General features: G+C 41.3%; 1 protein-coding gene across 2 annotated transcripts in view; it reads left to right on the top strand.

The window, feature by feature from the left end:
- The window catches only part of brinp1 (bone morphogenetic protein/retinoic acid inducible neural-specific 1), a 129437-nt gene that overhangs the window by 17215 nt on the left and 85732 nt on the right, over positions 1-26490 (top strand). Inside the window, exons 1-2 of one of the 2 annotated variants that reach the window (XM_030435570.1) lie at positions 8429-8509; positions 16094-16361. In XM_030435570.1, the coding sequence (XP_030291430.1) occupies positions 16144-16361 (218 nt within the window). In that variant the 5' untranslated portion in view covers positions 8429-8509; positions 16094-16143. Of the gene's footprint in view, positions 1-8428; positions 8510-16093; positions 16362-26490 lie in introns of those variants that run through there. The other variant, XM_030435569.1, reaches the window with a different exon arrangement.

Raw genomic sequence — 26490 nt, 5'->3', positions numbered from 1 at the left:
CATTTTCAGAGGCGAAATAAAGATGGTTCTCCCGTTGGGAGCCTCGCTTAGGCGTAATTTCTCTAAACAGCACAACATCCCTGTGAACCACCGCTAAGTTTCCTCCACACTGGCTCTCTTAAAAAGCCGAGCAATCAGTCTTTGATCTGTAATGACCTCCCTGAGCCCACTCAAGAGAATGCAGACACTCGCCAACTGATGCTTAATATTAACAGAAAATTAGGCAACACTCCAGAAACTCGTCCTTTGATACACACCCTCGCTCTTAATAAAAAAAAAAATAAAAAATCCCCACTGACATTTAAATACACACTGACTCATCTGGACATGGCAGCAAGAAAGTCCTCACAGCAACAATTAAGTTAAAGACCGGTGATACAGGCTTCAAAATGTAAGCAAATTGTTACCTGCAGCAAAGGCTGATGGAAACAAAGACCTAGAAAGTGAGATAGCTCCCATGGAAGTGCCAATGTACAGACAGAAGCCTGTTTCTGTATTCTTATGATGTTCGAAGCATCCCCGCCTATCTAAACCCGCCATCTCAGCTCCTCTAAGGTACAACGACACCACCAGAAATCTACAACATTGAGCTGATACCCATCTACAGCAAGGTTAAACAGTCTGACACCACAAGTCACCAGTTGTGAAAGGTTGAATCTTTGAAAATGTCCATGCATTAGTCCCGTATGCTTTAATAGCAGCATGCACTCGAACTGGCACGGACTCTATAAGTTTTTTCCGAGGGGACTGCGGAGGAAAGATCAGGGCGGTCACAACTCCATGGTACATCTTTGGTCTTCGAGCAGTTCTTGCCAAGCCACTAGGTGTGTTTGGGGTCATTGGCGGAGTCAATGCCAACTCAAGTGCCTGCTGTTGATAAAGCAAATGAGGACATACCAAATGCTAGATGTTCTGAAATTCATTGACATTTTGCAACTTTTCACAGACATTTTTAAGCTTATATTTGAAGTTGCTGGGACAAAAAAAATATCATTACAATTAAATCAAATGCTAAATAAAAGTATTTTCACCTTTTTGACCCAACTGTGTACTGTATCATTCACTCATCCGTTATAATACCTTTAAAAATGCATCTTTTAAATATTATACTCTCAGCACCGGGGCTTGAATGTTGGCAGTGGTGACAGCAGCTTCACTCATTAAGGATTCACAGTGTGAATAATTCAAGTAAAAACCTTAACCCTTCAATCTGAATGACATTAAATCACCGACATAGAACAATAAAATTTCTTATATTTTTTTTATGCACCTTCCTCAACCCGGTTTGTGTCAAATCCTCCCTCATCTCATCCCTCACATACATCCACGTTAATCCAGTAAAAAAAAACAAAATGTTGCAAAATACATTTTTAATATTTAGAAAGACTTTTGATCGAGTGAAAAAGTATGCGACACGGACAGGAGACCGATTGCCCTGTTTTTTTCAAGCTGCTACCTATAAGCGGCACAAAAGTCTGACTTTTTCATATTACTGCACATATAGCGGCTTTAATCTAATTAACCTTTATTTACAGCAGGTACTTTGACCTCAGAGACAGGAAGGATACCTTAGCCTATAACACACTAATTAAAATGTTAATCGTAACAAGTCATTGCTGTCTTTATTGGAACATAAACATCTGAAAAAGACCTCGGAAAATCACCCCTGTTCTTTTGTGGCTTGCTGCGCACATTTACAAAATTTGGTCTGTGAATTATTAAGCACCTTTGGGCGTGTTGCTATTGGCTATCATACGCTGAGGTTTTCACTTGGCGCTTATAACCACAGATGACTTGAGTCCCTGCATAAGCACATGCATTTTACATGGCTTATGACTCACTTTACCTCTGTCTCGGAGACGAGGGAGGCTGATGAAATGCTGGAGCGTGGGAAATGAAAATGCTAGCCTTGTGGCAAAAGCCTCTGAGCTAGGGCATAAAAAGAGGACAGCTTAGGGGAGGAATATAGCGACAGTAGGAGAATTTTCAAAGGCAGGAGGTCAAGAGCACTCTATTTTCAATCTTAACATGGGGAATGGGTACAAGTTGGCTGCTATAACCCATATCAAGGGCACATTTTTGCCAACGATAACCTCCCAGGAAGAGGAGACGAAATGTGGTGCAGAAAAGAAAGAGCTTTTCTCAGCAAAAAATCACAATCCTTTTAGTCATATCAAGCCTGAAAATGTCCGCCGAGGATGCCTTTGCTCGCGTGTGGATCTATGTACTTTATGACTATGTACGTGCGCGTAAGCACGCTTGTGTATATGACAGAGCATCTCCCCATAGCAGTACCCTTTTCACCGCATCGCTCCTCCACGATGCAATGAATCACTCTCTTATTTGATGCACTCAGAAAGAATCACCAGAAGTCATGACATGACAACGTTCGCCACTGCGGTTGTTAAAATGAGAAAGAAAGAAAAAACAAAACAAAGAAAAAAGCTGTGACCTCCATTTTTTACCGTAATTGTACAGTGATGTATCTCTCAGATTTATAGCCTAATCATGTTTGCGTCTGCAATTAGACAGTGACAAACTCACAGATACATCCACATGAACCATTTCCATCCGTTTTGAGACTTAATCGTCGTTGTCCTTGGCGCTGCAGGGTAATCACTAAAATGCTCCCAGGGCTAAATGGCAGATGCATCCAATTCATCTGGAGACTACAAGCAAATACAGCAGCCCATCCTTTAAAGACTCCTTCTCATGGACAGTATATTACTGAACGGGTGTAGTTTTGAATATAAAAAAGGGGAAATATAGAGGCACTCTATGTGCGTCTCCGTGGGATTGAGGCTGTAATGTACATTACAGCACTAAATTGCAAGTGACATGCTGTAGGTTAAAAGATGACACTAAATTGCAGTCGACACAAAGTAAGTTCACTCTAACTGTGAGAGAGATTGAGCCTGGCACTGTACAAAACACCCTTAGAATATTGATATTCACGCACAGCACTGACAGGAGGCATACGTAATACAGAGTGGTTTAACTTTGCAGTGCTTAATCTGCAAGGAATTGAGATGGGAGCACTTTTTTTCTTTTTTTATATCTTTTCACCATCTGCTCTGCGTCGCTGCAGATTTTGCTGATTTATGGAACCCACTGAGCCTGTGCTTGCTCCTCTGCTTTCCTTCCATTTCGCAAATTTATGGCTTTGAATTAAGGAACAATAGTAGCGGTGACCATAGCCTTAACACTCCGGTCCTTCTGCTGCCCGTTTGCAAGGCGGTTGGTCAGATACAGGGGAACTCTTGCCAAAGTCTCATGATTAGCAATTCGTCACAGGGGGAACTGGAAAGTAAACATCAAATTGGGAAGGAAATGAGGTCAGTAAATTCGGGGATGGCAACGCATCAGAGTACGTGGAGCAAAAGGCGATAGCGGAGGCGAACAGAAATAACCCACTGCAGCTGGACAAAAACCTCTCTACACATAATGCCAGTGGTCCAGTCTCTTGAGAGGGTGGCAGCTGTTGTGTATTTCTGTCAGAGAACCACCTCCCTCTGAAAAAAAAATGCACAAAAGTGGAAGGCTTGTCGTGAGAAAGGTTAGGTGAAGCGCCGTTAACACCCAGGAATGCGCTGCCAAAACATTTTCCTTTATCCTTCCATTCTTTTCTTTCACCACCTTTTCCTGTGATATATAAACATCTGGCGATAAGTACGACAATCGTTAGGAGTGCACAAGTTTGAGAGTGAAACACATTCTCTGGTTCGGGCGTTACACACGCTGATACAATCGGGGGACGGAACGAAATAAGACGCATTTATTTTCTCGAGCAGGGTTCCTGTATCTCAGACACTGAAATAGGATGAGCAAATCATGCCCTCACCCTGATAGGGTGATACTTTCCCCACATATGTCTCTGAAATAAAATGCGGCTCTGCAATCCAATTGCAGTCTCACAGTTGCCTCGCAACAACACTTCATCACACCCTACCCCGGAGCAGCGATAGTGAGATTTGAATAAAGTGCTACAGACACAAGCAATTATGACAGATCAGTCACAGAAGGAGAAAACAGGAAGGAGGACATGCTGCTAAATTCTGCTGGTAATTACAGGGAAAAAAACCCAACATATTAATGGGGCCTCAGGTGAATCACAGCTTCATTAAATGCCTGTTATGTTTATTTTACTGAATGCACAGATTGCATAACTGCGAATGTGACAAGGACAAACAAATGTGTGCATTCAGGCAGACACTTGAGAGGAAAGCCAGAGAGCACCTCAGGTGTGTGCATACTTTACTTATCTTACATCCACTCTCTCGGAGATAAACACATTTAGACTTCCACTGAGGCTTTCTCTTCCTCCGTGTTCATCCTTTCCTCCGGTCTAGACCTTTTGGGTCGATTCAGTGGAAACCATACAGTGGATAACATCACTTGACATTTACATGCATGAGCAAGGAAGAGCTGCAGTGCGTTGAGTGTCATTTACGTCCTCGCAGCAACTCCTATTCCAGCTCTTATTCATGTCAGGGGCTCCTCTGGGTGCATTTTCACTGTGACCAGCTCGGGGAATGGAATTCGCTCTGGCACTTTTTGCCTTTAATCCTACATTGTTTCAGTGGAACGTTTAGAACAAGAGATAGCGTGTGATGTGAGTAAAGGTTGGAGCTTTTTGCCTCATTTTTATTTCCCTCCCCTCTAGCGCTTTTGTAGATGGAGGTGAGAGACGACATATTCGAAAAACAAAGACTGTGCCCAGCGAGGTAAATCGAAGGAAAGCAGTCAGTGGTTTCCCATCAATAAAACCACAGAGTAATTAGAGAAAGCACTTGAAAGCCAATTTGCGGGTTGACAAATGATCAATCTTCATCTGTAACGCAGCCACAGTAGCATACAGCCGAAGCGGTGGATGTGGTGACAAATGGCTCGCCTGCTCTAGCTAGCATCTCATTCTCTTTGGTGAGAGACTCTGATGCCGGCTAAAGAGGTAGAATCCTTGTGTTTTCACTCCTATCAGCTCCAAACAGCTTCTCTTGGAATGAGATGAACACAGGAGAAAATGACTGCCGCCATGCTCTTTTTCACTCGACGCATTTAAGAGACATATGCTGCTGATAATCAATTCAGCTCTCCTATTCACAGTGGGTAATGAAAAGGTGAAAGCCATGTATTAAAATAAACAGGTTGAAGGGAGAAATCTGTGCGGAAAATAAATAAATAATTTAATCGTCACAATGTTTTTTATTTCCCTTGCTGCAGAATCCCTCCTGAAGCAAATTAATTTCTTTTTTTTATTTCATGCTAAATTTAATAGCCCTGCGGCCGTCCAATGTCCCTTTAATTTATCCAAATCCTGCGTTCAAAAAAAACCTTATACCTTTACCTTCCAGAGTGTTTGCTCTCATGCTAGCTGAAGCCTTATTAATTAGTTTGCTTTATGACAGAGACAGTGCCCGTTTAGAACCATCTCATAAACTGCCCCCGCATTGCTGCTGCTCAGCCGGGCAGCTATCAAATAAACCTTGCGGCGCACTCCTTGCACCGCTTCACATGACAGATGCAACCGACTCCCCTTGGCCGCTCCTCTCCTCGGCTTGCATTGATCCTTCCCCTCCCAAGAATAGATTTGGACACAATAATTCAGCGGCCAGGTAAATCGGAATAACTCTGACCATTACTGAATTAGTTTGCTCTTTAAAATCGGCCATTGATCCCCGAGCTTAGCTGATTGGTTGCTGACCAACCAGAGAATTTAATTATCAAACAGTGTTGCTTGCTCAGCCATGTTTTCTGAAGGTCAGGGTGCCACTGCAGTCCCTTTTTTAGAAAAAAAACGACAGGACGGAGGCGAGAGATTTGGCAGGGGGAGAAAGAATCCAGTACAAACGAAGTTAGTCACAGGCCGGCCTCCCTATTCCTCTGTCCCTTCCTCGCAATTGCAAGTGGCAGACCATTACCGCGTCTTTCCAGACGCTGCACGATAATAATTCTCTGGATTCACATGACACTGGTTTGGCATGTTTAGATGCAACTCTGCCCGCTCCCTCCTCATTCCGTCATTCCCTTCTGTCAGTCTCACATAACCTTTTTCGTTCATCGGGGTCATATTAATATGAACTGTCGAGCTAAAATAACCCAGGAGCAGTGTAGAAATTCATTTTTAAGCTGCCAGCCATCCATTACCTTAAGTCAAAGGTTTTGCTTCACTACGTGCATTATACCCGTATCACTGGGAATTAATACGCTCTGAGGCAGCCGTGCTGATAACAGTTCAGAGGGAGAAAAACTCTATCTGCTTATGCAGTTCCATCTACAAATAGTGTAGAAAATGAATATTGCATATTGGTGACCAGATGTCATGCACCGGCAATGGATACATGGATAATGTAGAAATACAGTATATCTGTTCTAATTCCCTTGAGTCTACCTGTCCCCCCGCGAAAAGCCTCCATTCTGGCCTGATCTCTCGTCTCCCCGGGATTTAGAATACAAATAAGGAGAACAAGCCTCCCCATTCTTATGATCTTTATAGAATAAAGAGGGACACTTAGGGCTCCACACAGGGGATGGAGAAATTGATTGGCAAAGCTAGTGACGGGACCAGAATGGAGATTGAATCCCCCTGAATGAACCAGAATGGAGGAGGAGTTGCGGCATGAATAAGGCTGTTTAAAAAGAGGATGGCAAAAACAAGCCTCCCTTGTCCTGTCTTGTGATTTCCTGAAGCAGACATCCTCCCCTTTTTCTACCCTGCTTATTCAAGGGTAGCATGATCCACTCTCCGTCTCTTTCCTCTCACTGTTTCACTAATCCACACCGCAAATAACAGTAATCTGCAAATAATAGAAGACGGGAAAATATTCTCAATGTACCACCAAAAAAAAATTGTATGGTATGCGTGTAAGATCTGGGATCGGGGGGGAGTTTTGATAAGAGAGGCTGGAAAAAGTGTTGCCATGAGATTGATGGCGATGGTGATGGATTGTCCACGATATTTTGGTGCATTATTTTTCGTTGAGTAATCAAACAAGCACTCATGTAATGCGAAAGAGTGTTGTTTGTTAGCAGTAAATCACTGCGCATTGATTGGACCAGCCCTCCACGCTTCGGCCCTTAATATCAGGGTGGTCAATACATTTAATTAGTGTATAAGGTTTTTGGTTAAGGTGACTGTGTTTCCTGATGAAATGTGCAATATTTATAATAGAATAATCTTAAATTGTTTACTCTGCAGCATTTTCTCTTATGGCTGGACTCTCTTACGAACTTGATGCAGAAATAGACGATTATCCAGCTTTCCCCTAGGGTTTCACTGTGGTATTGCTGTTGGCGCTGCTGTTTCAAAGCAAGCATTAGCTACATGGCTGCTGCTAGCAACCATAAGATTCCCAATTTGACCTGTCTCGAGTCCCACTGGTAAGGGAAACACATATCAACGGGGGAACAACACCAGAGCATTCCTTATCAGGTGAAAACCTGTCTGTTCTTTCTTGTTTTACCTTGGTTTCTATCTCACTCCCTCTTTGCCTTCTTTGCTTCCTCCATCTTTGGCATTCTTTTTCTTTTGCAGTGCAGAGGTTCCACAGTTATTCCAGTCGCTGCAGCGTTAGCCTACCTAGGGATAGCAACCGGAAAAAACAATGCCTCTTCCTGTTTTGATGGTGCGATGGCAGAGGCACTTCCTTTGTGCCGTAATTTGATCAGAAAAAAAAACAAAAAACAGCCTAGTGGTAGACTGAATAGCAAACAGTATTTACTTCAGAATGACGTATGCTAAAGTTGTCTATCGCCAGTTTGAAGTCACATTAAAATCACATTCAGTCATCCCTTTTTGCAGTCAAATGTGCATTTATTTTTTTTTGTCAAAAATAGTGTTTTTATTTATGAAAGAAAAAAAGACATGCTCCCCCTCTCAGCTGCCTGGAGGAGCATGTAGGTGACATGCAAACTTGCGCGTTAGCCTTCATGTCACTAACAGACAGCCACGGTGTGAGGGGTAAGCACCACAGCAGCATCTCACCTGACCCTAGTGACATTTGCAGCAACGTTAACATGCTGTTTAATGTGCTGCAGCTGAGCAGCTAATTAGCTATCGGCTGCAAACAGACATTAGCGGTGAAAAGTCCCCCGGTAAATGTTTGTCTGGTGGTTCGCTCAAAACACAGGGCACAATGTGTGTTTGTGTTTGTAAAGTAGGAAAAGACGAAGAGTCTGTGGCTATTGTGTTGTGTAGCAGGCTGCTGTCTGGCTCAGCGTGACAACAGAGATGTTATGAGAGAGAAGACAAAGTACTTGTAGCATTGTGAACAGTAGTTCCAGAGATGGCACTTTTACGACACATGTCCCGCATCTTACCCCCCAAAAAGACAACCGTCTTCTTTGTAACAGCTGAACTGGGACACATATCCACCCAATTGTGTCGTTGCACTGACGCAAGCAGAGCACAGTAGAGATCCACAACGGTTGCAGCATCACACATTAAACTTGCATTTGTTCAAATGCTCAGGCAGGATGAGCGGACGGCGATGTGGAATGAGCTGTGAAAACAGTAAGTGTTGTGAAAACTTGCACATTCGAAGTGCTTTAAACCTTGTAAGTCAGTGACGTTTTTGAGCAGGTTTTTATCAGATTTTGTGATCAGCGTTTCTATACATGCAATTTTTATCTCCTTGTGAACGTTGAAAAGGGAAATTATGTCTCATTTTCCCTTCATTTAGATGAGGACCTGGTCTTTTTAGCCTGTAATAACTGTCTAGGGCCATTGCAGAGATGGCTGCCTAGTGGCGAGCCTAAAAAGACTTTGATGACGTCTGTTCTGCCTATAATAAGAACGCTGACATTACTGCTTTTGCAAGAAACCAAAAATAGACGTTCCTCCCTTTTGGTTCCAGATTTGTTTTCCTAGCAAAAAACGGTGCACAAGTGACTATAGAGCAGATATGTTTACTGTAGAAGACAAAAAAAGACATTTCCTGTCAGCTGGTCTTCAAGCATCCTACTCAAGGAAGTCATTTCCTTCTTGAACATATCAAATCCACATCGGTGGTGATCAGAGAAGAGCAGGGCGTCATCATCCTTTCAATGCAGCACTGCTCCTCTTTCACTGACCCACTCTGACCTTGATGTAGGTGTGAAACTGGCTACTGTAGCTTTTTATGTACAATGCTCTGAATGGGTGTAAACAAGCAGAACATGTAGTTCCTTATGAAGTTTGATTTATTTGACACTACATGCAAAATATGATCTTTTATTAATGCAAACAGATTTTCAAAAATAACTACTGTTAAATGTATATTTGCTTAACATCAGAGCAACCGAAGAAAGTCTCATCAAATCCAAGACATGCTTGCAGTGCCTCACTGGTTTCAATGATGGCACTCCCCAGGTCATCAGATTCCTCCCAAAACATCAACATTGATGCCAATTAGAGATATCATCAAACTACAAGTGTATCCCCAAATGCCACCCTCCGACCCCTAAAACCTTTCAAACTTTGAGCTGGGTTTGTAGATGCAGCCGCATCCCCAGTACCATAAGGGACTGGCCATGGTGGATGGCCCCCATCCAGTTGTTAAACTGTCCCCGTGGTTCCCTGCCAAATTATTTGGCTCTCCTTGTGATGGCATTGAACAGTTTCCTACATCGGACAACAGCTCTCATAGGACCTGAGCAACAATTATTAACCACATGTGTTATCTCGTCCCCAGCCAATTTAACATCATCAGCCCTCGGTGGCTTATTTACAGTGCTGCATAATTGCTCTTGGTGAGTCAGCACTTCTTGCACAAGAACGTAGCTTATTCTTGAGAGAAACTATATTTTTGTAGCAGGGTGCTCCCAACTGTTCTCTTCCATATTTAAAGTGAAAGAGCAGCGTGGCGTCGAGTCTGCTTCTCCTGAAGGCAAGAATAAGAGTATATCTGATTCCTAATCGCAGCCCAACTCCAGCTGTGCAGCTGGTGCACTGCACCACATGGCTTCAACCCCCAAAATACCAAAGGTCCATCATCCAACCCCATGTTGACAGTGTTTTCTACTTGCGTGCAATGATTTCAGGCCCTCAGATTGAGATGTGGACATGCAGTACATTCGTTTTGATCAATCCATCAGCCTCTCTTCCAATAAATGTTCCATTTCCTCACTAAAATAACCTTGTCCTCATAATTTTTCACCATTATCTCCTGTCATTAGAAGACATTTTCTTGTTCATAATACCTTTTCTCATTATCAAGACAAATGTGATACCGAGACAACATTTCACATAGCAAAAAGATGGCAACATCCATCTGTCATTATGAGAGATAAGTGGCCATGATGACTCATATTTGTCCAGTATTCCTCTCTGTGCTGTTTGATGAATCAGAGTCTCTTTTGTCTAGATATGAATTTAGTTTTTAAAGTGGCACCGTTGCAAAACCCATGATGCAAACAAGCAGAAAATTTTATTTTTTATGGTAGTATAAGATAGACAAATGTTAATATACAGATAGAAATGCGGCTGATACAAGCAATACCGACAATTTACTCTCATCATGATGCCGTCTGTGGCCCTCTACTCAGTATAGACTGTGCAAAGCCCCGACTGGATGCTAAAGGGTGTTCACCAATCAGCTTTCTTTGTTAAATGTTTGGAGAGTTTAAAGAGCAATGGTCCAACAGCACAAATTGGAATTATTATGGGCAACGGTTACTCTTCAAAAACAGCAGAAAACAAGGCTCCTCTCATGCCTGAAACATGTGATACCAAACATATTTTGTTTCAGCAATTTATTTTATCAAAAATAGTTCTGTGGCACCAGCTTAAATAAATGTACTACCCTCTTTTCCATTTACCTTACCATCAAGTCTGGGACAAAATAATGAATAGAATGAATGAAACCATTTACTCTAGTTAATATTCAATACCATTGTTTATCATATGCAACCAACCCCTAAAAGCCATCATAAAGTCTAAAGATAAATAAGCTAAAACAGATTTTTCAATATAATAATATGTCCTGTGACATAGTATCTTCATTTAGAATCAGTGAGAACAAAAGTAAGCCCAGCTTATTGTTATTGCTAAGTTGTTATTATCAAGTGTACAGGATGGATAATGGCAGCATTTACATAAATGCACACATAAAATAACATGTGTATGTCAAAGAGTCACTCACTTCCAGTATGTAACAGACAATGCCTTGATCAAATCTACTCAGGCTTATAAATGCTAAGAAAATATAAGTTCTCTTGCTGTTGTTCCTCCCAAAAAGTTTCTTTGCCACATGTAAAAAATAGCAAATGAACAAACCATTATAAGCCATTTGTTCATTTTTTTTTGATTGATCTTATCTTATCAACTTACACCCCATTTACATTTAAACAAAGGCATATCATTTTCAAGCCCCCTACTCAGCAGCATCCCTCTTTATCACAGGATGTATTGTTTCATTGTGACAGTGATCGTATCCTAAAAACAGGCCCGTTAAGTGTACTGTCATATTTTGACATTGTCACTGAGTATCTCGTTGATGGGATGAAAGCGAAGACTTGTGTTTTTCTTCGTGTCAAATATGCAATTACAGCTGAACTGCAGTGTTCGCAGTTTACAGTTACAATTCCAATCAGTTTTAAGAACTGAGTATTCTTCAAATATGGCAGAATAATTAAGATAAGTTACACAAGTTGAGATATTCAGATTATCCAAGATTATTCCCAGGTCCTTTGGCAAGTAGGTGAAGCAGTGTTTAGATAATAAAACACCATATTAATTTAAGGCATCATAAGAAACTGACACACTAATTTTAACCGTGATGTGACTAGAAAAGAAAAAAAATCTCTCTTTAAATATGCCACTATGATTTCTTTAACTTTTGCAATCAAGTAGTTCATCATCTATTTAAGAGAAAAAAGATTAGGCCCATTAAATTTTCCCTGCTCTTTTATGATGTGTTATTGTCTAATAAACCGTGAAAAGGGGGGGAAGGATTTTTGCATACAGTAGCACTTGATAGCACACTGTTGGGTGCTCCACGGCCAGGGGCCAAAGTTCTTAAATGCAATTACTGATGGAAATCGTTTCCTTATCAGTAACTAAGAGACATAATTTCTCTGCCAAGTGGATAATAATGTTCCCAGTCGATGCACAATGAGGGAATGTGTCATGTTTAGCGTTCTGTTTGAAATATGAAATTGTTGTCAAGATTTGTATTATTCTAAATGTTGTGGTTTTCTGCTGTGTAATGGAGTTGTGGCTCTTTACTTTAGGTTTTTGCAACTGGAAATGAATGGGAGATTATGCGGTCGGGTGTGCAGGACAATCATAGTAAATATTGGCAATGTATATTTCTGCACACCACAGATATTCTGAAATTGAGCTGACTTTATTATTCAACATTTCTTTAAGTTACATTTTCCAATTTTATGCTGTGACAACACCATGCTTATATTCTGTTACACACACTTATATTTATAGTATATAGTTGTATGTGGTCTGGTTAGGTTTAGTCAACAATGCCTCCTGGTTAGCTTCAGGAAAATATAAATATATATTTTTTAAATAACATCTGATCCTGACATGAAAGTCAGCTCATACGTTCTGTATTTATGTGATATTGTAGAAATTTAAATGCGATTAATATAATGCGCAGAAATTTGAATGCATCCGTGTTTTTTCAGAAACATTAACTGGCAACAATTTATTCTGGTGACAGTGTTCTGACAAGTCCCCTGTATGAGGGCCCATGAATACCAAATATCTATGTACAGGGTCCATAATGTTATGCTATACTGGTACTCATACCGCTGCATTGTGTCCAGACAGTATTAGATGCATATATCATGCTGCCTGTAGGATTTTTTAAAATAAGCACCATAAATCTACCCTTGTTTAAATCTGTTTTTAGATGACCTGCTCCTACAGACAGCTACCCTGCTGATCTGAGTGTCCCTCCTAAAATATTCACAGAGCACAAGGTCATATTTAGCATTATTGTGCTTTCGTGTAATTTCCTACAGGCAATAAAGCAATTGTGTTAATCATCCCTGGCAGCTTTTAGTGGAACCAAAATGACTATTTTTAGCTTCAACATCAGCATTCTGTTTCTTTTACCCTCCTTTACGCCTTGTTTCATGTTACTGTGTTCCTCCTCTCATCTCTTGGCCTAACGGGGGATGTAAAATATTTTGGGGCCAGTCTGGGACAGCCAAGGAGCCAAACTGTTGGTAGAAGTCGTCCGTCGCGCTGAGCACAAATTATCCGGTTTGCTAGTGTCTAACCTTTGCTACTTTTCGTAAGAAGTTAGTTGGTTAAGGTATTTTACCTGTGTCAGAGGCTCCTGGCTTGATGACCGCAAGCGGGAACCAGGTCTGCGGAGCTCTCCATCTCCGGGTGCTCTGCTCCTCAGGTGGGAGGGGCAGCTGGGCCATGGCCGGTTGAGGGGAAGCCCAGTCGGAGATGAAGACGTCTACGAAGGACTCGGGTTCGAACCACTCTCGGTCGAATCGTCTCCTGACTCAAGGGTGGATGCTCAGATAAAGCTCGCTTGCAGAGGAGAGGAGGCAGGAGCGGGAGTTTCAGCTCCGGAGGGAATTGGACTTTAAAGGATTGGAGGTAGAGGCTGTTAAGACGTGCAAGCTGGAGCTTCAAAAAGGCCGCGGTCTGTTCTCCTGTTGGTGCTCGCTCTTCTGATTTGTCCACTTTTGACAGGGGTATAGATATTTATCTGGTTCCCCTTCGTCTTTGAGAGTGTGAAGTCGAGTCGTATTTCAGTGCGTTTGAGTTGACTAGGCGTCACTGACATTAAACCTTTGCCATGTGAGAGTTCGGTAAGGCCGCCGGTACTTATTTGGGGAAGCAGGTGAAGCATGGTGAAGTCCGACGGCACTCAGGTGGGTCCGACCGTGACAGGCTATCTGTGTTTCTGTAGGACCTTCTCTGTTGTGATTGCACCACTCTCCAGGTTGTGCAGTCCTGCTATCCCCTTTTTGTATGGACTGAGGTGTGTCAACGTGCTTTTTGAAGTCCTCAAACTTCTCTCAGCCGTCAAGCCTGAGGTTGATGCCACTGTGTCAGGGGCGGGTGCTGTGCTGTTGCAAGCTGGCAAAAGTGGTGTAAGCTATCCTCTGTGTTATCTTTTAAGTTTAAACGCTACCAGCTCAACTACTCGACAATAGAGAAGGAGACACGAGCCATGCTCCTGGCCCTCCAGCATTTGGAGGTCTCCTTCGGGTCCAGCCCATCCACTGTGGTTGTTTATATGGTATAAACAACCACAGGAGCACTAAAAAAACAGGAACACGGGGGGGTTATGGTGGGTATACATTATACCCACCACAACCCCCTTTGTGTTCCTGGCCCAGACGCTCAACTACAATCATCGCCTGATCTGCTGGCCTCTGTTAGTTCAGGGAAATAACATCCAGGTTTGTCACAAAAAGGGAGCTGACAACACAGTAGCAGATACACTGTCTCCTTCTTGTGGATTTCCCTTTGATGCTTTATCTGAAAAACGTGAATATTGAGAAGTGTGTGTTTGTGCGCGTGTTGGTGTCAAAGTGAGTATAACCTGTGATAGAGGCCTCCATGATATTGTAGGGTGTGAGAACAAAAATATGGGTTTGTTCTTATGTGAGGGTTGTGTTTGCATTGTGCTTCAATTCAGGTGTCCCTTGTTCTCCCCCCTTCTCCTTGCCCCTGTGTGGAGGTCCACACCTGATCCAACTTGCCACTTAGACCGGATGCTTATAAAGTGCTGCAGGAGCTGGAGTGACCTGAGAAACAGACTGCATTTATCTTTAGGAGACAAATCTTCCTTTGTCGACCATTGTTACTTTTCCAAATATTTTCAGCTTTAACAATTACATCTTGTTTCTTTTCCCTCCTTTATGCCCGGTTTCATTTTGCTATGTTGCTCCTCTCATCCCCTGGCCTTACCATCCGTAAGGCCGTCCCGAGTTCTCCTTTAAAGATATGCAGCGGTGTCATGCTTACAAATGTTTAAACATAGCTTTGAAAAGTTGTTACTGGCTTGGCAACATTCTCACCTGTAACTTATCATCTGATCCCGACATGAAAGTCAGCTCATATGTTCTGTATATATGTGATATTGTAGAAATGTCAATGTGATAAATATGATGCATACAAATGTGAATGTATCCGTGGTTTTTCAGAAACATTAACTGGCAGCAATTTATTCCAGTGAGGTCCCCCATATGAGAGCCCATGAATACCAAATATCTATGTACAGGGTCCATAATGTTATGCTTTGCCTCTCTATGCTGGTAGTCATACCGCTGCATTCTTAGCAAGATGTCCAGACAGCATTAGGTGCATATATCATGCTGCCTCTAGGATTTTTTTAAATAAGCACCATAAATCTGCCCTTGTTTAAATCTGTTTTTAGATGACCTGCTCCCACAGACAGCTATTTTGCTGATCCGTGTGTCCGCTCCTAAAATATTCATAGAGCACAAGGTCATATTTAGCATTATTGTGCTTTCGTGTAATTCTACGGGCAATAATGCAATTGTGTTAACCATCCCTCGCAGCTTTAGTGGAACCAAAATGAGTTCCCATTTGGGTTTGATTAAAAAGGCAACATTTTGTGCCACAACATTTTTAACAATTCATGAAGTCGCAAGTCAATAGTTGAAAGTTTCCTCCAGCAGTAATTGACACCACTGGGTAAAGGGAGATGATGCTCTTCCACATAACTGACTGGGTGTCATAACATATCATAAAGCAGCCTTCTAACCTTGTCAGAACATATCATGACACCAATTAGTTAAAAAAAAAAAAAAAGTGAGACAGCCACACAGCTGACGATGTACTTCATGCTCATCTGCTAAAGGGTAACAGTTAACTTGTATTGAGCGGCCCAATGTGGCTTTCTAAAACAGTCTGAGGGAGGCATGAAGGGTGAACAATCTGAGGAGAAGAGCAGAAAATAAATACACATCATGTCACAGTAAAGTGACAATGACAAGGGCACTATCTTATTTGTTCACTACAACACAATTAACCTAACTCTATGACATCTTCTTGTACTGCTAAAATAGATTGTGTCATGTAACAGCTCTCTTTTTCTGTGTCTCCATTCGCTCCCTCCCTCCCTCCCCTCCCTCCTTCCCTCTTCTCTTCTCCACCATTCAGGTCTCCACATAATGGAGCGAGAATGAACAGAGAGCGGCTTAAAAAAAAGCATGAACTGGAGGTTTATTGAGGTCATCTGCTTCCTGTTTATATGGGACCATATAACAGTTCAGTCTTCCCGCCAGGACCCGTTGGCCACTGAACAACATGTCACCAAGCAATATGACTGGCTCATCTCTGACCGTGGACCTTTCCACCACTCTCGGAGTTATCTGTCCTTTGTGGATAAATTCCGCCAAGGATTTACGACCAGATATAAAATTTATAGGTGAGTTCACTTTCAGCCTGTGTACTGATGCCACATGGGCTTTTTAAGAGTATGTCTGCTTTAATGGTTTTTCTTTTTTTTGAGATTTTCAGTTGCAAAAAGCTGCACTGTGTACATTTTTAGCCTATTAAGTGTGCATTTTTTATATTTACTTGCAGCAGCTCTCAGCACTGTGAACTTGTTTTTCTTATATTAATGAAGTACTAGGACTTTCACTCTCGTTTGCTGTTACTCAGGTTCCAAGTCTGTTTTCGGACCAAATTCCTTCCCACGTACAGTATAAAAATAATAATCGTAATATAGCTTCTCTTTTCTAGACTGAAAACAAAAACAAATGAAAAAATAGAATAGCCTGAGCATATTGCAAAGGAATAGCAGCCTAAAGATTTGCAAGCTGGCTTCAGGTTGCAAGTTATAGGTACTATAATGTAGTTAGTGCACAAATAACATGTAGGATATTTCTTGAATAAGAAGTGCTGCCTATGTAGTTGGGAGACCAGTGAAAGAAATTCAGGTCAGAAGGGACTGAGATATCCTGACTCACTTCTCATGATGCAGGTTAGCATTATAGGACGTGTAGCCATATCTTTTTGCTCATTTCCATTTTTAAGCAGTAAAAACAATTTTACAAATTCTCAAAATTTAGCCAAACAACACACTAAAATGTGTTTCAGATAACATTTTTATGGAGGAAATAGGCAAAACAATAAAATAATCTTGATCAATGTTTGATCAGCACGGTCTAGTTTGACAGTTTGATCTTTGTTTTTTGGCCTGATTTGTAGCAAACCTACAATCAATCATAACACTGAAACTTGTAAGGGGTGCATTTTCACACTACAGGAGAAATCTATTTTGGCCCGGATTATCTGGTAATGGGAGTGGTGCACAGATCCAGTCTTAAATCTCCGGCTTGCTACTGATCACACAAATATCCAACATGTTTGATATAATAAAAACATGCCCTTGAAGCTAACATTAGCTAGCATGCTACTGCTTACATATATTAAAACTGACAGTTAAAATCTCACCTTCAGTCCTCAAGAAGAACAGACAACCCATGTTGACTACATCTCCTCAAACACTTTATAATCTAGACCCGTTTCTTTGGCTTTTATTTCTCACAGCAAAGTATGAACGTTACTACTGCGAGTTGTTGCGCGACAGTCTCCATTTCTCAGTACATCGCTACCTCGGGCAAGATAATCTTAATAACATCCTGTAGTGTGTGATATGCCATATTTACCAATCTTGTAGTGTGAATGTTTGACATTAGATAAAGACACATCTGTAAAGATGTGGGCAACACAACCTGATTTCAATCGATTTTAAAATTCCTGCAGTGTGAGCCCAGCCTAACTAGGTACAAGGAAATCTGACTTAATAGGAAGAGACCAGACATAAACATAATAGAATTTGTACAATTGGTGGAGGGCCCCTAACCCTAACCCTCAGAAGAATACATTGGGCTTCTGAGTTGTGTGAGTCAAACAACATTGCCAAATTGGACACCCCTGATCATTTGAACTGTCTACTGAGTACCCAAATATGTTCGGTCACATTGAAAGGTTTTGAAATGATTCACTTTCACTTCACAAATGTGAACGGGTTCAGGGTCCAAAATGTGTTCAGTAAAAGGGAAAAATCATATTAAGGACTAATCTGATTTATCCGTTCTACTACTTTTCAATTTCACACATAGGAATTTACATAATGACAACTTCACATACTATTAGTTCTCAATTTTTTTTTTTATGTTAGCCCTAAACTATAAGACCATTACAAATACCCCTGTCTTTAAACCACACATCACTGATCCCTCTTGATCAACCTTTATCTCTACTTGTTTTCAAATATGCATATTTTTTTTTTATTTCGGTAAAATAATTACACTGGATCCGTACAAATAGCTTTGCAGCTGCATTCATCTCTTCATGTGTCACACAGGGAGGTAGAGGTAGACAAATTAGATGGCTGGAAAAACCTCTTTCCTAGAATGATGTGTTTTGATTCTCTCGCATCTCTCTGCGGTCTGCTAAGTCAGAAGTATAGAAAGACTGAGACAGAGTAAGACAGTCATTTGCCTCATTCCTCTAGCAGTTCTTTCGCAGAGTTTGTTCTCTTTCTCTCCCGCCTCCGTCTCTCTTGGTAACTTGCCACAGCCCCCGGTCCCCACTGGCTTTCGTGCCTTGATATTGTCACATGAACAGTAAACAATGTATTTGCATAATGTGTAACTTGACAGAGCGGGTTGTTGCACAGAGACATGAATCTCAGAGGCAGAACTTCAGAAGCTGCTTCCCACAGACGCTATACAGCCATCGAGTGCTGTCTGTGATGCTGCAGTGATTTATTAATACAAGGAGTGTGTGTTTGCATGTTGGGTGCTGCTGGGAGCGCTGCTCGGCCCAGGTGGCTCCTGTTGTTTCCCCCTCTTAACAGACCATTAGGGGCATCAGATTCAGCTGTCAATGCTTGATGTCCCTGTCCTCGGAATGAGACAATTAAATCTTACATTGAGAGTGCAAAATGTATTTCTCGTTAAAAAATAAATGACAGCAATCAACAAACCACCTTCACATCTGTTAGACACCTGCAGGACTGTCAGGAACAGGTAGAGTTTGATAGATTCCTTGTCCTCTGAAAGTTATGCTGAGTGATCAACCAATATCCCAAAACTGATATTTTTTCCCAAAATTAATATCTCACTGTCGGGTGACAAAACTACCCAGTTAGGTTTATGCACCAAAACTTCTTGTTTAGGTTTATCAGCCAAACTGCGTGTTAAGGTTTAGGCACCAAACTATTTGAAAAAAAGGTATTCGATTGCTTTAAAACAGCTACTTCTGTAAGACAACCACTATTAACTATTTGCCTAACATGGACTTTGAACCCTGGTCTCCAAAGTAAAAGTGTTGTTACTGATCTAAATCATCCACCCCAAACCCCCTCACCACACTGAGTTTCTGGCATTTTATACTGCGTCTGCCTTGCGCTCCCGTCATCACCTTCATTAAGGCGTGTACTTTTAAGGTGAGGTGAACCGTGACATCACACATTCTAGTGGATCATTGGATCTATTACATGCTTTATCCTGACACTTGGCTGTACTATAATATACAGTGTATCATATAATTGCATAAGTGGACTAAATTAAAGATGCCTGTGAGCGCAGAATATGGAACATATTTAGTGAATAATCACATACAGTATTTGAGGCAAAGGTGTGAAATGCTCTCCCGGAGGTCCGAGTGTTTTCCAAGGATTTAGATCCCAACCTCGGCCACCAGTTAATTCCCCTGATTAGCACATCTTCGACCGGAGAAGGGGAGCAAATCAGTGACATCAGCTGGTGTAGTGTTTGGCTGGAATGAAATCATACATACCCTCGGTCCTCCTCGGCACATGATTGCCCAGCCGTGCTCTACTTTAACCAGCAATGAGAACTGAATCGCTTTGTAAATTTCCCCGGGGACTCTCTCTGCCTAGACGATTTAGTGGTGGAAAGTGGTCGAATCAGATTTGCACAGAGACAAAGCATCCATTCCTTTCGGGCTCTCTTATCAAGCGAGATTACCTCGGAGGCACGCTGTGTGGACAATGCCAACCTGATCAGCAACAAACAAATCTGCCCCATCTTTAATAACACGGGCACTCCGCCTAATTTGAAGGATAAACACAGATTTGGGAAGTGCCAGCCTCTTGTCTAGTGCGCTGAAAAGGTCACAGCCGCTTGAAGGGGAAAGACACACCACAAGGCACCAATTATCCTCTCCCTCTAGACTTATGTCTCTTAAAGAAATTATTGGAGCATGTTTCATATAAGTAAGCATCACTACTCTGTCACTTCTGATTGCAATCTTCAAACTGAATCCCTTTTTTTTTTCTCTCTCTCTCTACCATTCCCTGTTATCGTATGCATAAGTGTACGTTTGCTGTATGGTATTCATCAGTCACAAGAAAGCCACTCTCACTGCTGGCTGCATAATGCTCTTGTATCAGACCTGCAGCTGAATAATGTGTATCAGAGTGCGCTTCAGGTAGTGGGGGAAATTCGATGGCCTGTTTTGCTCACACTAGCATCTCTGGTTCTGTTGCTTGTACTCTATTATGGGGTCGAATGTGTTTCAGATGATGCGTGTTTCTCTCTTTGGTCTTTGTTCGTGGAGCTCTATCTCAGGTTCTCGTGTGCCTGAGTGAAAAACCAATATAAATGCAAATCTGGTCGCCATTAATGCATTTTAAAGGCCTCGAATCAGCATTGCACTGTAATCAAAGAAGGGAGATGGAGGTTGTTATTTAGAATAAAAATATTTATAAAAATGAATAGCTCTGATTGATCACACTTTGAAAAGCCACGCTGAGGAGACTGAATAGAAAGGATGGATAGAGCTACTCTTGTTTTTGGACCAGGGCTCGTCGAGACTTCAAAAGTCCTGCGGTGACCTTAAAATAATACTTGGAAATTAAATTCAAATGGACCTCCTGTCCTTGGTTCAAACAAAAACAGAACCATTTGCACTTTGATTAAAAAGGTATGAGTAATAATAATAATAAAAAATCACATTCAGATTCATTCTTGCAAAGCACACGCAGAATCAGTTGAAGTATGTACACTCTGTATGATTATAAATAAACTACGTGGCAGACCCAGGCTAATTTAAAAAGGGAAAAATTAGCCATTGTATGTTTTTCTCCGCTGTTTCAGATAATTGTAAATCCACTATAACATCTCTAAATTACAGTCATCAAAGCCCACAGAGATTATATTCACCTTTCAAAGATGGCTATAACTCAGCTCAGCTCAAAGAAAAAAACAAACAGCACTATGATTTCATTTTGATATTATATATTGTTAGGGGTCTCCCCCTCTTTATCTGAGTCAGACCCATTGTGTTACACGAATACTAGAAAATAGTAGCTTCAGCAACATCTCAGTTTATCTCTACCGCCACTTATTTTACGTCTCACTTGATTCCTCTGTGGTCTCTCTAGACGTTACAGCAGGGAGACCTGCTTTTCATATGAGTAATGTTGCGTCCCCTGATTTCCCAATGCAAAACTAAACATTACACGGGTTCTGAAGCTAATAGCTAGCAAGCTAAGAAGTCAAGTGACACAGTCTCCTGGCGATTGTCTTAGCCAGCTGCTGCGGCGCTGTGCTTAAAATGCCAATGACAAAAATTGGGACGATGAATAGCCACAAAAACAGCCGTCGTTAATTTTCATATTTCAGTCAATGTCAGCATCACAGACCATCTAAATTATTTCTATTTATAAATCCAAATATTCCAGCTTCAGAACTAAATAAATGTGTATTTAAAAAAATAAAAAAAAAATAGAAAAATAAAGAATGGATCTAATGAATAGATTTAATAAAGAATGTATGAATACATAAAAATGAGCAGTAAGATATTGTTACAAGGTAACATGAATGTGACATGGATGTATTTGGTAGTTGGATGGATCATGATTTATATGTCAGTGGTTCAGGATCCAAAATAACCTGAGGAAAGAAAACCCTCCCCTCCCTTTCTTTCTTTGTCTTCAACTGTCCGCAGCAGAGATTGGAGTCTGTTATTAAAGTGATTGAGGTCTTTTATGATCAAGACACTAATTTTTGTTTTGTGACGATTGATTTTGTTTGTTCTGTTTGGTCAGTTAAAAAAAAAAAAATGTGTTCTCTATGTGGCTAATAATATTCCAATCTTCCTTGTCTCAGCTTTTGGACAGTACCAGTCTGATGTCGGTACGGTATATATTTTAGCTACATCCGGCAGCAGGCTATCTTAGCTTAGCATAAAGATACAGGGACAGCAGGGGGCTCACTTAATAGCATGTTATATCTAATTATTTAATGTGTACATCTAGGGAGGGATCTATTTTTTGAGCAACAGGGACTAACAAACCCCTTTTATGTTTTCCCCGGGTCATACAGCACCCAATCCAAACACGTTTGCCTCTTAAGCAGCCCAGTTTTATGCAAGGGCCGTCTTTCCACCGGTGAAATACTTCTTTATTAACAGTTTTGACGGATTTGTCATGGTTATATTCAAAACAAGAACATCATGCATAGATCTGAACATTTCCTTCATGAGCCTAATTATTCCTAACTATAATCAGTCCACAGACAACCACTTGATCAGCACTAAACTATGAATGAATAATCTGCAGCTCTAATTTGCATTCGCAAACAACTTCTATTATTCAGTCTCTAATTTAAACCGTTCATCAGACACACAGATCTGTATCTAGAGACGCACTTCACCTTTTATTTCAAATTTTTAATCCTCAATTTGTAGCGAGCGCAGCACCGTCTGCTTCACTGATGTACTCTTCTTCACGTTCTTTTCATGAACAAAGCGTGACGGCGAAAAACACCTCGCCTCATGTGTTCAGTGTGGATTTGTCTGTCAGTGCTGATCTGGGCCCGATTTGTTTTAAACAGAAACAAGGTGTAACATTTGTCCGACTCAGGTCTTGAATTAGTTTGGATGAGCCATCTGTAATTGGATAGAGCGAGTGAAGGCGCATTTGATGTAGTCGGCAAGATTCGCTGAGAGAAGCTGCAGCAATGTTTAATTCAGCAGACTGTAGCCAAAGGAAGAGAGAGAGGGAGGCAGTCAGGAAGTCAGGAGGGATGAAACAGACTGTAGAAAGAGGACACGGACATCATGGGGTCTAAGATGCCATTAAGCATTGGGACAGGAAGGTGCTTAAAGTGCGTGATAAAAAAATGAATGAAATGTATATAAATGCCAGAGACGTGGAAAGGGTTCTGCTGAGTTCAGCATCAAAACAAGTAATGGGGGAGCAGACAGGTAAGCTGGCAGTGAGGTCGAAGTCAAGGTGAGGAAAAGCTGCCTAACAGAGGCATCGCTGTGGCTCGGATGACTCACAAATACCACGTAGCCAAGTGAACCTCTCTCTCAAAACAAAAAAACAACAACAGCCATCTATTATTAAAGCTCTCTGAGTCTAATCATAGCCGTGCTCTGGAAATCACATGTTTATCATCCGTCAAAATGTTTTGCACAATTATCCAGGACACAGAAAAAAAAAAAGGATTCTGGCCACTGCTAGAAAATTGCATACTATTTAATTTGTTTTCACACATGTACTAATTTTCAGTGGGTGATTCCACACGATTTTATTTATTGGTTTTATCTTTTCTTTTTTTTTTCTTTCAGCAGAAGGTAACACAGGAAGTCTTTATGTTGTGGTGGAGTCAGGAGAAATGCTGAATAACAACAGAGGCATCGTCAACAATACAACTACGTGAGCAGAGTGCTGCAGGGAGGGTCTCGCAGCGTTACATGAGAGGTTCTCTCAAAAAAACTTTTGTAAATGTAGGCCCTTAGGTGATATAGTATAACCATGCTCAGTTACTCATTTCTCAAAGATAGGATCTTGCACACAACCTTCAAGCGGGCAACTGGAGTTTGTGTCCCTTGTGTAAGTACAGTTTGCATGTATTGTTTTCAGGTATTTAAAAGAATAATTCCAGTGTTCAGTCACAGTTTGGTTTGGTTTAGGCTATACAAAGTACTTGGCCAGGTGTGTGTGGATTGGATTTTGATAGACCATGTTGGATATTAGTGTTTTTGTTTTCACACAGGACAGGAACAGCAATGGTCACAATAAATAGAAGTGTTTGAAGTTTCAAGAGACGAGCAACCAAAAGTGAGCTGACAAGAATGCGCAACAGGCACACAACAAATCTGTGTGACACAGGATGCAAGGTGCTGCTCCATGGGTGAAACAGCAGATTTTCAGAGATTCCTGTTCACTAATGAGTCCTAGACACAGAAATTAGTTTGTTTATTTATACTCCCAGTTACCTCATCTTGAAATCCACCCATTGCCTTTTAATCAAATGACTGCAAATATGCTACAACAACCCTGAAAAAGATCTGGTGGAAGTATCACAAACTTTTGTTTGGTTGCCAAAAACCCAATGGAAATACCATTTGCTTTTTGTTGAGGGAACCGTAGCGATGCTAATTTAAATACGTCATCCCTGCAGCACTCAATAATGATGCATGCCATCAGGGGAAAAAAGTAAATTCTAAACAGTTTGTTTCTCATAATGCTGTTTTGGTAGTTGATTCAGAGTCTTATATACGTTTCTGCAGTTTCCTGAGTGATACAGTGATACATACAAATTTAGACTAGATGAGTCATGAACATGCTGTCACCAAAGAGGATGTTGGCCGTCACCTCACGCTCTGGCAGCTGACGTGAATTCCCATTTGCTGACTAAGGCAGTAACTACTTCCAACACTTGGATTTCGAATGCTGTCCTCGGCCAATCAGGCAGGCTGAAATTCCAGCACAGCTTGTCACTGTTGTGCACCAAATTGGGTTTTTTTCTTTTTTTCTTCTTTTAAAACATTTTTTTTGTGCAGACAGAAGTGTATGAATCTTATTTGCCGGGGATGCGGAGAAATATCACAGTCGTGCTGACTTCTACGCATACATTTCAAACCTTGCTCTGTCAATGTAGATGACAATTTTGTGTTTGCCTTACATTGGATTTACATTTTTATCGCTGCATCTTTTCTGGTTTACACACACGGAAAGAGACACAGACACAAAAGCAAACAAATCAAAATGTGATCCTGGGGCTACAATGCAATTATAATCAATGGAAAACGCTTAGACCGGGTGTTGACCTCCATTTCTCAGCTGTATAAGTTTGGGACAATCAACATAGGCTGATCCTAGGAAGGAGTCCATGCCACTTCCTGTCTCCTACCTAGTGGTAAAAAGCCCCCTCTATGGGACAACTTAATTACTGGCAAAGAAGGGATGGTAATTAGAGGAGAAACAGGAGGCTAGAAGAAACTGTCAGGGTTAAGTACTGACTAATTCAATGCGTGGGACGCCTGTGCCACTCTCCCTTGAGACTGCCAATACAACATCACCAGAAGAGTAGCGAGCTCTGATGAGAAGATGCTGGAGCAGGCATGCTTCATATTACCATTTTGTGTGAAGAGGTGATCCCTGCTGCTAAATCATACTAAATGTTCCACTAAAGTGATTACTGTAGGTTTAAAAAGCATACAGAATATCAGAAAAGTACATATTATGACAGTAAAAAGCCACTGCTGGCCAGGGAATTAACTAAATATGTGCCATTCTGTGATGACACTTTCCTGTTTTTGGATTTTAATAAACGAAACAAGCCCAGAGGACTCGACTTCTACTGTTCCTTTAGTTCATATGCTACACTGTAAGGTTGTCAGCCCATGCAGGAGTTTCACTCAGCGTGATTAGACCTTGTTCAGGTCAAGGCGGGGGTGAACTGAGGTCTGAGGTCCCCCGAACTCCATATATTCAATATAATCAGAGCCTTTAGTTGTGCAACATACACAACATAGGTACAACATACATAACACAGGAGGTTCAGGGAGATGTCAGTCAAGCATGAAGTGTACTGTAACAAAGTCGTGGGAAAAGTTCCTCTCAGGCAGACTCACTGAGGGCATCTGTGTAGGTGTACTGTGTAGAGGTTTTAAGACAGAACATCAGGTACAGAAAGCGGTAATCGCTTATTGCGATTATGAAGAAATTTGTTTAAGTCAGAAGCACATCAGTCCAAAAATTTACCATTTGGGGCATTGCAAATGGTCATCCCCAGTATCGCGAGTGAAAATACGATGATGTCCTCTGGCAGAGTGGGCGGACAGGAAACCCAGTAAAACTAGGGTTCTGTCTAGCATCTGAAACAATGTCTGTTTGACAACCAGCTAAACCCCACTAATGGTGGAAAGCAGAAGACATGCCATACAGAACAATAATTCATTCTCCTAAATAAAGTCATCCAAAACGAGTAGCACTGTCTTGTCAGGTCAGCTGCAGCATCAAACAGCGTTGGCATGGGTGATCCATCAGAGTAAACAGTGTCTGCGTATGATATCTGTGCTATATAACAGCGTGAATGTAATTAGACGTTACTCACCGCACAGCTGTGAATGAGTCAGTCACTGTAAAGCGTATTGTATGCCGCAGTGCTTGATGCCCATTAGCCGATAAAAGCCGAATTCAGTGCTCTGCCTGCTTCGTTTTTGCAAACGAATGGGTGATAATTGCTCTCATTTCACAATTATTAAAAAAGGAGCACAGA

This window comes from Sparus aurata, chromosome 12, assembly GCF_900880675.1.
Source record: "Sparus aurata chromosome 12, fSpaAur1.1, whole genome shotgun sequence".
Lineage (NCBI taxonomy): Eukaryota > Metazoa > Chordata > Actinopteri > Spariformes > Sparidae > Sparus > Sparus aurata.
The sequence above is the reverse complement of the archived record's forward strand: the minus strand, read 5'-3'. Positions and strand labels throughout refer to the sequence as shown.